The sequence below is a fragment of the Xiphophorus maculatus genome, chromosome 8, assembly GCF_002775205.1.
Source record: "Xiphophorus maculatus strain JP 163 A chromosome 8, X_maculatus-5.0-male, whole genome shotgun sequence".
In the NCBI taxonomy this organism is placed as follows: Eukaryota; Metazoa; Chordata; class Actinopteri; order Cyprinodontiformes; family Poeciliidae; genus Xiphophorus; species Xiphophorus maculatus.
In genome coordinates this window covers 13116507-13129869 of record NC_036450.1, presented here as the reverse complement: position 1 = coordinate 13129869, position 13363 = coordinate 13116507, and the positions used below count along the sequence as shown (strand labels likewise).

The following is a 13363-nucleotide window of genomic DNA, read 5'->3' as shown; positions in this document are numbered from 1 at the left end:
CAGTTTGTATGTGTAAGGATGCAGAAGTGAAACATAACCTGTAAACTGCTGTCAATCTATGCATCTATTTGCAAATCTGATTCTGATGACGTCAGTGCCTCACCAGCTATGAACCTCACCGCACGTCACTGTCATAGACTAGTCTAAATCACGTTTGGCAAAACTGATAGAGATATGTGATTTTTCACCAGTAGGTTGTTTGAGAGGTTACTTCTTTTGATTAGGTTATAGACAAGAATAATTAGATTTTTTTTCCATTAGTTCCTTTTTTTTCTATCAAATTCCAAACCTGGCCTGATTTATTAAAAAGATAAATGATTACCGTATTACTTATAAATCATAATTAAATTAAAATTGTGTCAGAAATTGGAACTGGAAACTGGGAATCTCAACTCATTTGAGAGCCTTCTAGATTTTAGGGTAAATACTTTTTTCCAGCACTTCTGCTTCCTGTCTACCACAAATTCTAATATTAGGTTAAAAAAATTATAATAATGTTAAACCTTCTTTTACCGCTGTTTCATTTGGTCTTTAGAGGAATATAAATTAGTCCCTTCTAACGGTTTAGGTCAAATGTTTACATTTTTGCATCTGACACTGTAAATTGAGATAGACTTAACCCAAATTTTAACAATTTATGGGCAGAATATCTTTGCAAGATTAAGAAGATTAAATGTTTACTAAAATCTAGCACTTTTTATTCTTAATATTTGGATCCTGGAATCCCAGTGTTATGATTTAAATGCAGCTGTGACTATGTGAGCCTTATGCCTCATGTTTTGTATTTTCCCCCTTACTCTACAGTAAATAAAACGAAAATTGGACGCATGAATTTCTGTGGAAACTTTTCTTAGTTCTCAGGCTGGAACATAAACTCCGAAAGCAAGCAAGTATTAAAAGTAAGATAATTTTATTTCCACAAGGTTACAAAAACTCTTTAGTTGAGAAATGGTTGCAGAGCCATATGGAAAACTCCTCAGTCTCCTTTTAATGGAATCTAAAACCTTTAAACCACATAAATACTTTGAGAACTCTAAAGTACACGTATTTATACCTGAAAATATGTGAAGACTTTATTTTAGGAGTTTCTCTGATGCAGAAATCAGTTCATCCTTGTGTTGCACACAATGAGAACTTAAATTGGTGCTTAATGATAATTCTAGCCTTAATTAGAGCATGTAACAAAAGAGTAATCTATAGTAAGTCTGACCTAGATACAGAAAAACGTTTTATAAAGATGTTTATTATGTTCAGACTTATACAGAAGGCATTCAGGTGATTATTTTGGGTAACAAAGTTCGGTTTAGAATATTAATATGTTAACTACTTTCCCTATATAAAGTTTAAGAAATATAGATATTTATGAGAGATATGTATATCATATGTGTATATGTAAATATGATTTATTTTTTTGTTCTTGTTGCTTTATTAAAATGCTAAATGTCAGCAATAATGCAATATGAACAGCTACTTAAGTACAAAAAATCACTACTGTGTCAAATTAGTATAGATTTCCATTAGATGAGTGGTGGATTAGTTGCTAATATGCACATGGACGCCTATAATAAATACCCTCCATATCTAATACTTCTGTGTATTTATACCGTACTGTGTACAATAACAGGGCATGGTTCACATATATGGCTGTCCGGTTAGTTTTCACCAGTAATTAGTAACAATACAGTAGAAGTAGAAGCTCATCAGCTAAATCACTGTAAAATGTTTGACATTACGTGAATATCCATGCTTAATCACTCTTTATCTTCTGGTTTTGAATAGTCGAAACCAAACACAGCTAATGAGATGTTGCAGAGACTGAATTATGAATGTAAGAGGATTAGATGCTGTATGTCATATTCTTAAAAAAATGTATGAAATCATGTTCAAATAAAGCACAAGGTCTTCTTGGCCTGCTGTAACACTGTACAGAATCCAGATGTTTTCATCACAGCACACTCAGTAGCTATGCATGGTTTCAGAGTGCAAATGCACTTTTGTAGTGAGCAGCCTTCTAACCTTGCTAAGTGTGGATTGCCAGTGAAACATGATGTAAATTCACCTTTTGTGCCCAATTACCTCAGAAAGTTTCAATTTTCCAAATCAAATAAAAATACTATAAAAGAAACTCTGCGACATGGTTCATTGTCAAATCTGGTTTTTTTATTATTTATCACAGTTAATAAGAAAAGCATAATTTTAATAGAGCAATGTTATTTAAAGTATTTATATGTAATTCTTTATTTTAAGCATTTTAAATTGTGTCCTGCTGCTTTATAGTGATGCACTGTTTTGTATATAATTTAATTTTACTTTTATTTTTTTATAGGTATTGTATATGTATCTTTGCCTGTAATACCGGCAAACATAATTCAATCCCTTTGTTTTACACTATATATTATACTGCAGGGGAAATTGATGCAGGACAAGTTGCTTTAATTTTCTAAGTAGCTATATTTCTACAGGTGCCATTAATAGGAAATTCTCAGGAGATGTGACTGATGGTTCCAGTGAGAAGTCCTGAGTCCATTATATCATAAACTGGCCGGTATTAGGTGATTCCAGCAAGATTTCAGACAGAGAAGTGAAAAAACTGTTTCATAGAAAGCGATAAATAATTCACTGACATGGTGCTTTCTCACCACATGAGACTCCACTGCTGAAGAAAAAACATGCCGGAACATGTTAAAGTTTGCTGAATAACATTGAGACAAGTGTGTAAAATACTAGAATATAGCCTGGTCACAGAGACTGAAATCAAACTATTTGGATGTCATAAAACACATTATATTTGAAAATTAAAATGCATCACATATCACCCCCAAAACTCCATACCATCAGTGAAGATGGAGGTGGGAACATGGTTCTGTGGAGCTGTTTTCCAGCATACAACACAGGCAAGATTCATATTATTATACAAAGAATGAGTGGAAAAATTTTCAGTCTTAATAATCTGCTGTTTCATTAGAGTTTATTACACATAACTCATGTGAATTTATGGTTTGATCAGAGGCATGCAAGTAACTAGTTATATTCACTTGAGTAACTTCTTGGAAAAGATATACTTTTAGGAGTAGTTTTACTACAATGTACTTTTTACTTTTACTTGAGTAATATTAAATATTGCTACTCTTACTTGAGTAAAATTTCTAAAAAAAAAAAATAAATATTTAACCAAACATGTATGAGACAAATTAAGACACAGTAAAGTAAGACTTTTTGTTTGTAAGCTTTTTGGTTGTAATGTTATTTTCTATCTGCTCAGTACAGTGCACTATTGCCACTGGAATAATTTTACCATGTTCTAACATAAACATACTATACTGTAAGTATTGGTTTTACAAGTATTAAGTCGAAAGGATTTAATTTTGAAATGTTTCTTCTGCCTGATTTTGTGTCCTTTTTTCCTCATTTTACACTTTAATATACCATAAATTGCAGATTACTTAGTTTTTTTGTATTTTTGGTGATATATGTTTTAAATATCAAATAAAACATGCTGATTTAGCACTCAAGTAGCCTTTTACCAAAATACTGTTCTTTACTTAGTTGAATGATTTCTTGGGTACTTCAATCAATCAATCAATCAATCAATCAATCAATCAATCAATCAATCAATCAATCAATCAATCAATCAATCAATCAATCAGCTTTATTGTCAATTCCTCTTACATGTCCAGACATACAAGGGAATCGAAATGATGTTTCTCACCATCCCACAGTGATACAAGACAGGGCGTTACTAACATTGAGTAACAATAAAAGACACAGTCTAACTAAAATTATCCTAAACAATTAATAAATAGATGTACAATAACTAGACATATAGCGTAAAAAGTTTTACAACCGAGAATGTATATGTATATATATAAGTATATAGAGATGTACAGATAAAAAAAGTGGTTGCAGTTGTGCAAGGTTCTGGGTTTCTTCTTCTTCTTCATCTTCTTGGCCGCTTTGATGCTGAGGGGAGGGAATTCAGCATCCTCACAGCCTGATGGATGAAACTGTTGGAGAGTCTGGTGGTGCGGGAGCAGAGGCTTCTATATCTTTTCCCGGAGGGCAGGACACTGAACAGTTTGTGGGCTTTTCTCTTTCATTTGAGTATAAATATTTTGAAGTAGTGCTGCTCTTACTGGAGTACAATGTGCTTATTTTGAGTTTCCAGCGCTTTACAGCATTTTTTAAAAAGTGGCATGGCCCTTTAAACAAACCATCCACTGAAACTGAAACATGTCCCCCTGCTGGCTGCTGCCTGGTAGTGCAGTTTCCGACTGGCGGAGCTTTGGAGATGCTGACGGTGCTCCAGGAACAAGGTAACAGCAGAGACCATTTTATTGTGATAAAATGTGTTGATAAAAAAAAAAAAAATGCTTTTATACTCACGCGAGACCAGAGGGGCGGTAACATCGCGGGAAGTGAAGCAGGAGAAACGGCTGAAATGTTTTTGGAGAGAAGAACCTGCCGTTAGCTAACACAGGGACAGGTTACTAGCTTAACATCGGCGCAAAGACGTTTGTGCTCGTCAAGTTACATAATACTGCTCAATTCTGTGAACTAGCATGTTAGCATCACTGCTTTGTTGCTTTATGACCAAGTAGGACATTTTACTGCAACGGTTGTGACTGGAAACCGTCGCCGCATAGAGGCGTGAATGAAAGCATAACTTTAGCTGCACTGACAGGAGTAACAAGCGATCTGCTGTACATCACCTGGCTGAGCGAAACAACCAGGCACTGAGGTAAGCTGCCTTTTAAAGGCGATAGGCAGCTAAATGTATAACTCCTCACTATTTTAAAGCGTATTGTTAGAAGCAAAGTTGCGATTTTCAGAACAGTTCCGGCAATAAATATGTAAATTGTTGTCTATGTTTACAGCACTACTATCTTCAGTGCATCATGCCTGTGGCTTCATAGCATCATGACAAGACTAACCAGTCCGCCCAGTCTCCCTCCTGGAGACCGTAGATTTGTGGCAGGCCAATGTCGCATATAATCAAGCTGAAGTTAGCTTCCGATTTGGGAAATGGCAATTCCACTTAATTTGTCTCTCAAGTTCAAAAATTACGACACTAACCTTTTAAAACCTGGACTAGACTACTCCAAGAGCTGAAACCTTAAGCCCAAGTTTGTGATTTGTGAAACCTTAAGTAAATTTTGGCTTTGTTTGAAGAGACTTTGTATTGTAGTTTCTAAGGTGGACCACTTTTAGTGTGTTTCAGATGGAAAAGAAAGCACTAAAGCAATCTCTTATTTAAACTTTAGTAATTATGAGCAACAATTCATGCTCAAAAGTCCAGAATTAGATCAGTTCTGCAACGAAGAATGGGCGAAAATCATCACTTGATGATGTGACCACAAATTTCTTTGCAAAACCAGTTATTAGGTTTAGAGAGCAATAACTTTTTCCCATAGGGTCAGTTTATGTTTCAGTTTTTCCTTTTATAAATGAAATCACTTTAGAGCTTTATTTTGTATTTATTCATATTGTCTAAAATTAAAATGCAAATACATTTTCACATCTCCATATTTCCAGAGAAGTAGTTCTTGAAGGCACCAAAATAAAACACACTTTTTTTGATTTTCTGATGTTTCATTTTAAATTTGGAGAATTGAATTTGGAATATTGACTGTGAAGATCTTGACCTCTTTATATGACAAACCGACTTGCCATGGTACATACTGTTTTCCAGCCCTCCCTAAACAGTTCAGTCCCCTCCTCCTTTCCCTTGTCTGTTTCCCACTGAAGCATATGTCATCTTACAAACTCAGGGTGAGTTACACAACCCGGCTGTCATGCAAAATAGGAACACGTGTTTTTAGGCGTTGCTTGAAAACACATCTCTCGCAGACAACACAGACTGGTTAACCACTGTGGGGGAAACAGCTGCGTCTCAGAGGAAATTTTTTTTTATATTTTTATTTTTAGAATCTCCAGCTTGACAGCTTAATTTTCTTTTTTTTAATTTCTTTGGGAGATGAGAAGAACGAACTCAACATGTGCTTGCCTTACAGAGAGGACCATGCTACGAACATGACCAGCACCGATGGCTTCTCAAAATGCGAGGCGACTCTGCGAGCCAGAAGCCGGAGGAGGCCGCTTGCAGAGATGCTCCATCTGCTCTCAGCCGTCATCGTTTGGCTGGTGACCGGCACCACCATCTCCAGCCTCAACAAATGGATTTTCGCAGTTTACAACTTCAGGTACCCTCTGCTGCTGTCTGCGCTGCATATGCTGACAGCAATCGTGGTGGACTACGGGCTGATCAAGCTGCGGGTGATCCGACATAGAGGGGCCGCCGAGCAGGACCTGACTCCGAGCGCTAAGTGTAAAGTGTTCCTGTTGAGTCTGACTTTCTGTGCCAGCATCGCCTTTGGAAACATCGGTCTGAACTATGTACAGCTGTCGTTTGCACAAATGATCTACACTACAACGCCGCTCTTTACTCTGGCCATCTCCTCTCTGATCCTGGGTAAGCAGCACCACATCATCAAATACACGGCCATGATGCCCATCTGCCTGGGAGCGTCCTTCAGCATCATGGGAGAAGTCCAGTACGATCAGACCGGATGCTTCTTTGTGTTTGCAGCGACCATGTTGAGGGGTGTCAAGTCCATTCAGCAGAGTGAGTACAGTGTTTTTTGGTTGTTGTTTTTTTTACCCCATAAAACAATTAAAACTACTTATTTTATTAAATAAGTGACCCAAGCGAGATGCTTTTTGTACTTTTTGCACATGCTGGTGACTTCAGGGAACGTTTTTCCTCTGGACGCCACATTAGTTTGTGGTTGTGGAGCAAGTTGATGATTCACTCCACAGTCTAGAGTCGACACACCCTCTTATTAAGGTGGAATGGTACAGCAGTATGCTTCTGGTTGCCTAGGGAACATAATATAAACATTACTGCATGTCTGTGAGTGAGTAGAATCTGCTGACAGCCTAATCTCATGTTTCTAATGTTTGATGATCCAAAAAAAGAAAAAACAAACAATCTAGATTGTCTATATACAGGATGTATAATGTGACAGTCTAGGTAATTTGTTTTTTCTGATTGGGTTCGATGAACTTTGTTCAAGAAATTCTTTTGAACAAAAGTGCTGTGTTGCCAGAGAAGACTCAAGATGTTATCAAGTGGGTAAAAACATTGTAACAACAAACTAAACTTTTTGTTTGAAAAGTTCACTGATGTCATGAGGACTAACTCTTGTTTTGATAATTATCTAATGTTTTGAACTCTTACTGAATCATTGTTGCTTCGGCTAATTTAAAGCTGCTGGTTTCCAGTTTTGTATTGCACCACAGATGAGTGTTTGTTTGCAGTACATTAATGGGCTGTAATGTCATTACGCTCTGCAACGTGACCCTTGTCTGAGAAGACATGAGTTTAAAAACTTGCATGGAGGCTCAATGTTTTGTTACAAACGCAGTCGGATCTGCAGGTTTCTAGGATGAATGAACTGCTAAGTCAGAGTTTTGTAGGGCCTCAAAATCTTACAATGAATAATCTAATTTTCAGCTATTAAACGTCTTAAATGTATCCTCAAATATACTTCATACATTACATTTTTCTGCTTGTTTTAAGTGTGTTGATAGCATCTGTAGCTATCAACACACTGTGGCTGCTGTGTGTGTGTCATAATTCAGAAAGCCCAGGAAACACCACCTGCTCCCTTTAAATCAACAAAATGATTCTGCTCCAGTAGCTGGCTTTTGGTTGGCTGTTTTGGGGATTTTAAATCAAGACATAGGTTAGTAAAGTAAGCTTAAACTTGTTTAAGTTATAACAAGTGAAACAAACTGTTCCTGCACAAATATAAAAGGACAGAAATAACCTAATGTTTGACATCATGTCAGAGTAAACATGCAGTTTTTAGGTCAGTTTAGGACTACCAAAAGTATTTTTATTTGTGAAATTCCCATATTAACATAAAAAGATAATGTCATTATTACTTTCTTCTCAATTCAGAAGTTTACATGTATTTAGTAGAACTGTCTTTTAAGCTCTATAAGTTAAGTTAAATGTTTATTATCCTTTCATCAACTTTATTTTAGGACTTTTTAACCCATTTCTCCTGACAGAACTGCTGTAACCAAATCTGGTTTCCAAGCTGAAACTCTGGCGCTCAACTTCTCAGCTCTGCTCACACATCAGTGCTTTTTTATGTCCTTGTCCTTAATCTGCGCTGTAACTAATTTTGTAGTTCTTAGGGTCATTGTTCATTTGAAAGATCCAAGCTTTAACATCCTGACTAATATCTTAAGATTTTGTTTTATTATTTCGTGTTTCATGTTCTTTCGAACCAGCGAATCAGTCTATCTCACAGCATGACCACTTCCATACTGAGGCTTGAAACTTTCCCCCCTTTTTTCACCCAGTTGTTACAATGGTCATTCTGGCCGTAAACTTCAGGTTCAATTTATTTACGTCTCAGAATGTGTTTTGTTACAGAGTATACATGCAAACTGTAATCTGGTTTCATCTGATGGCTTTTTTCTTTCCGAATGGCTTTTCAGCCCGTGTTAGCTAAGAAAGACACACTCTAATCAACTTTTAAATTTGAAGAAAGTCATTAAAAATGATCTCCGACTTTTCAAGCTTTTAGCTTTTATTTTGCTCATGCTAACTTATGTAAAACAGAAAACAGGGAGTCTCATTTCATATGAGTTGAAAAATGGTTTAAACTTCAGTTTTAGCAGAAAAAAATGCTACCTGAGTTAACTTTTTGTTTGGTCAATATAAGTCATGATAAAATTGTAATAGTAATACATTTTTAGTTTTAAATGTAAGTTACTTAAACCTGTAGGAACCCTCTTCATATTGTGATCCTGGCGTGGAAAGGGTTATCATACCTCTGAAAGCTTCGGTGACACACGACACAAGACTGCGGAAATGTTCTTGTTTTCTTCATTAGGTTGAGTTAAGTCAGTGCTGGAAGAAACATTAAGTACTGTTGTTGTTTCTGGGCCAGAGGATGTAAACACAGTCCAGCAAATCAAATGTTCTGCGATGTAGTCTCAGGTTTCAAGTAGCTATTTTCATCCTCCGGCCGCCTGTAACACTTTCCCCTCAGTATATTCCGTTTCTCTGTCCCACTTCAGGTCAAGTTCGTCTTTTTGTTCAAACGTCAAATTAACTTCTGATGACACTTCAGCAGTTTCTGAGCTGGAGGCAAGCTTTCAGTGAGATCGCTCTGGTTGTAACCTGTCAGAAATCTGCAATGTCAGCTATATTTTGCCAGCGACACGCCTATAAAGAGAGAGGAAAAAAAAGTACAGTTGGGAGAAAAATGTGTAGAAAAAAATCTTTCAACAAACAAACGGAAACAAACTATTTACAAAAAAGCTAAAGGGTGCCTTTGTTGTTGTTTCCACTAAGAGAGAAATACAGAGAACATTTGTCCATTATGACTCAAAGAGATATGAAACATGGCTTTCAAAGAGGAGCTTTGCATAATGTCCAGCAATATTCCTGCTATCCACATGATTGTTGTTACAGTTCTTCATGATTTGACTATAAAAACAAAGTAAGCAGTTATGAAAGTCACCTAAACCAAAACATTCCCATAATACGTGTTGTAGAATAGCTGGGACAGGACATGGAGTGACTGGATAGAGTTTGACGCAGGAAGTAAAAGTTTTTATTCATGGACTAAAAGATCCCTGCGATCTTTAACAAGAAACAAGTGTTTTCTATCAAAAACTCTAGTATCTCTTAGTAATCTATTTAAATGCATTAAGTAAAGTACAGTTTATGTATCATGAGAGTAGGCCTTCAGATGACCTAAACAAAAATTAATTCTGATCATATTTTTATGAACAATCTGTTCTGAAAAAAGTGCAAGAATAGCTTATGAATAGCTTAGCTAAATGAAGTTATTGACCACATGCATGCATTTTAGTAATGGTCAAAAACTTCAACAAACACTCTCAAAAACCATGTTGAAAGCATTTCCAAAAGAGTTAAAGCTCTTGTAGTTGCAAAGGTGGGTGAACATAATATAAAACTCTTTAGATTAAGAAGGGGATGTAACCCAAGTTCATATACATGTGTGTGGAGTCAGACGGACATATATTTAAAATTTCTTTCTTTCTTTCTTTTTTTTAGGCATTTTACTTCAGGAGGAGAAGATCAACTCGGTCTTCCTGCTCTACTTGATGTCCATTCCCAGCTTCTGCATCCTGGCTGTGGCCGCTCTGGCCTTGGAGAACTGGGCCTTGCTGGAGTCGCCGCTGCATTACGACCGCCACCTGTGGGTCTTCATCCTGCTCAGCTGCCTGGGTTCAGTCATGTACAATCTGGCCAGCTGCTGCGTCATCACGCTCACCTCGGCCGTCACCCTGCACGTCCTGGGCAACCTGAACGTAGTCGGCAACCTGCTGCTGTCTCAGCTGCTGTTCGGCAGCGAGCTGTCCACGCTCAGCTGCGCCGGCGCCGTGCTGACGCTGTCCGGCATGCTCATCTATCAGAACTCTGAGTTTATCGTTAGCTACATGGACGCACGCAAGGCTAAGCTTGAAGGGACCGATTTTAAAACCGAGTCTGGCGGAGGTTCGGTTAAGGAGGAGGTGTTTGAGAAGACAAATTATCCACCAGGAGTGGATGGGAAAGAGAAAATGGACTGATCTGAAAGTATAAAGAAAATGAAGAAAAATAATCACTGGATACGCTGTAATTTGTGTCATATAAGTGGCAGAACATTTCCTTCCTTCCCTGTGCCAACTCATTCATGTTCTTGACACAGAATTGGAGTCTGCACCGGAAAAAAAACCCCACCATGACCCTTCATGGAAAAGGTTCAAATTAATTTCTCATCTAGCTTATAGAGCTATATGCATGCATGAGCACTCCGAACTGTTTGGTACCGCTGAAGTTACTGACTCTGTCTCTCACACTACTCCACTGTGAAAAGCGTTCTCAGCTCCAGAGGGCTGTAATGTTCTCGGGGACGGTTGGTCAGGTTTGCAGAGACTCTGGAAGCACTTTGGCCCCGAATCTGATTAAACTCAAGTTTGTATTAAGAAGCTATATTTATGGTACTGTTGCCTTGTTCCATTTTGGACAGGGGTTGAGGTTTTATGGCAGCTTTTTTGTTGTTGTTGTTGCGTAAAGCAGGAGTCGGGCGTTGTTGAGCTGAAACGTTCTGTGCAATGAGTCGCCTCTTTTCCACTGAAGCACATCCTCACTAAGAGGCCGAAGCTGTGTGTTTTGTTCTCCACTATGAACCTTTCTGTTACTCCCCACTTGAAGCCCTACATTGTGTTCTCAAGAAGTCTCTGTTGGGTTAGTCCAATTATGAGCAGCACGTCGTCTTCCTCGCAGCGTACTTTGATAATTAGTGTCACAACTCCTCTAAGGAGTGTCGCTCAACTTTAGCTCGTCTTCCTCCTGTGGAAAAGGTCAAGAAAAAGAAGAATGATGTTCCTTTTTAGCTCTATTCTTTTCACTAATGCTTTTTTAGGGAGTTTGAAAAGAAAATATAGACTTTTTTTTTATGAGCGTCTCAGCGAAAATGAAAATGCTGTAGGCTTTCTTCAAGTGTCATACAGTTAATACTAGTAAGCATTTGTCTCTTTCTAAGCACTCCATTATGTGAAAGCATCCAGACTGCATGCGATCCACCCTGAATTTAGCATGTTTGGTATGCCAAATATTTACTTTATGTTGTTTTACAAGCTCTGTCAGTGGCTCCTTGTTGTGTGCAGTTCAGAGTTTGAGATCCTACAAAATAACTCCACGATATATTTATATATGTAAAAAAAGATCCCATCACAATTTCATTCATTTGCCTAAGAAAAAAAAGACATATTTTTATTGCCAGGGTGCCATTTATAAATACATTTAACACAAGAATAATGAAGATAAAAAATGTAGGATCGCTGTTTCTTTATAACCCTAATTCAGTTTAAAAATTGTCTTTATTTATTTTAGACATGCAGTACATGTAATGATTCTGAAAATGTAACACATTTTCACTGGTTTCCCTGAATGTCTCAGCTGTTTAATAAGACACTGGAACTCAACATTCAATCATTAACATAAAAAAAATTCAATATAATGTTGCATACAAACTAATAAATGTGCATATCAAGGACAAAATATGTTTTTATTAATATTATGTTAAATGGATAACAGTTTGGGGGAGGATGCTTGTGTTGCACTGACAGGTTGCAGTGTTTCTGCCTTTAAAGCCTACGGTTCATTTTGTACATGTTTGTTTTTGAGTGCAAAGCTGGTTGGATGTAAATAATTATTTTATTATATTTATGTATTTTGTAGCCCTTAATGGCTGGTTTAAACTCGACTGCTTAAAGAATGGACCGTCTTTGCCTCATGCCTTATTTGGACATCCTGCAGATGAGGAAAATTAACAAATCATGTGGACTGGAATAACAAATAAAGGATAATAAAGTCCCTCATCACTAATTTGGTGTGAATGAATTCTTCTGCTTTGTTTTAGGTGAACTTTCTGGAGTATTTTCACTCTTTGGCTTCAAAAAATAATTGTGAAAATGGTTCTTTCCTTACATTGCTTCATAAATTGATAGGTAAGCTGGATATGTAGCAAATGAGTTATCAGGTAAAATTGGTGAGATAAAGCAAAAAAAGGTAATTAAATTTTTCTGTGTTGAAATTCACTACAGAATTAAAATATATGAAATTGGGGGGTTAAAGAAAGTCCGTAAGCATAGCTAGAGCTACAATAAAACAGCTTAGATCATAGTGTACTCATGTTTAAGAGTGGCCTAGTCAAAGTCTGTACCTACCGCTAAATACAACTGACAATCTGTGATGAGCATAAAAGCTTCCTGACTGGGCTTGTGAAAGTTGTAGTTATAGTTGTGAAACTATAAATACAGTCATAGGTGTTTCTACTAACTACTTTCTAGAGATAAATGCAAATGCACACCACACTTTTAAGATTTGTATTTCTGAATAAAATAAAAACCAGAACCATGCAGCTCATTTATTTATTCTGTTAATTTGTAAAGGCAGGTATTGTGACTATTAGTAAAGGTTAATTGCTTTACATAATGGCAGGAGATTATCAGATAATTGTAGATAATTAGATATTTGAGTTGTGATTTTCTGACATGAATCAGCTGTAAGCTGCTTTACTATGTCACTTCCTAATCTCCATACATGTTATCTGGATATTAAAGCCTGAAGTTCTGCTGCTGCCTCACGCTGTGTGAAACCGAGATGGTTTCACACAGCGACCAAGCAAAGTCAGGCTGTCTGAAAACAGAAAATATTTTAGCAGTTCTACGAGGTCAACACTAGATGGCGCAGTTTATCTGTTTCAGACCTACTAACCTGATGCCTGAATGTCCCTTAACTTTTAAACCACCAAACAATCTCTGCTTA

At 37.0% G+C, this 13363-nt stretch overlaps 1 protein-coding gene across 2 annotated transcripts; it reads left to right on the top strand.

Annotated features, from left to right (window-relative positions):
* Positions 1 to 3635: 3635 nt before the first annotated feature.
* slc35e4 (solute carrier family 35 member E4) lies at positions 3636 to 12421 on the top strand. Of its 2 annotated transcripts, none has more exons than XM_005812007.3 (3): positions 3636 to 4313; positions 6012 to 6622; positions 10103 to 12421. In XM_005812007.3, the coding sequence occupies exons 1-3, from the start codon at positions 4231 to 4233 to the stop codon at positions 10618 to 10620; spliced, it is 1212 nt and encodes a 403-aa protein (XP_005812064.3). In that variant the 5' UTR covers positions 3636 to 4230; the 3' UTR covers positions 10621 to 12421. The 2 variants fall into 2 exon arrangements, with proteins under 2 accessions (XP_005812064.3, XP_023194362.1); XM_023338594.1 differs by lacking the exon at positions 3636 to 4313 and adding an exon at positions 4395 to 4738.
* The last annotated feature ends 942 nt before the right edge of the window (positions 12422 to 13363 follow it).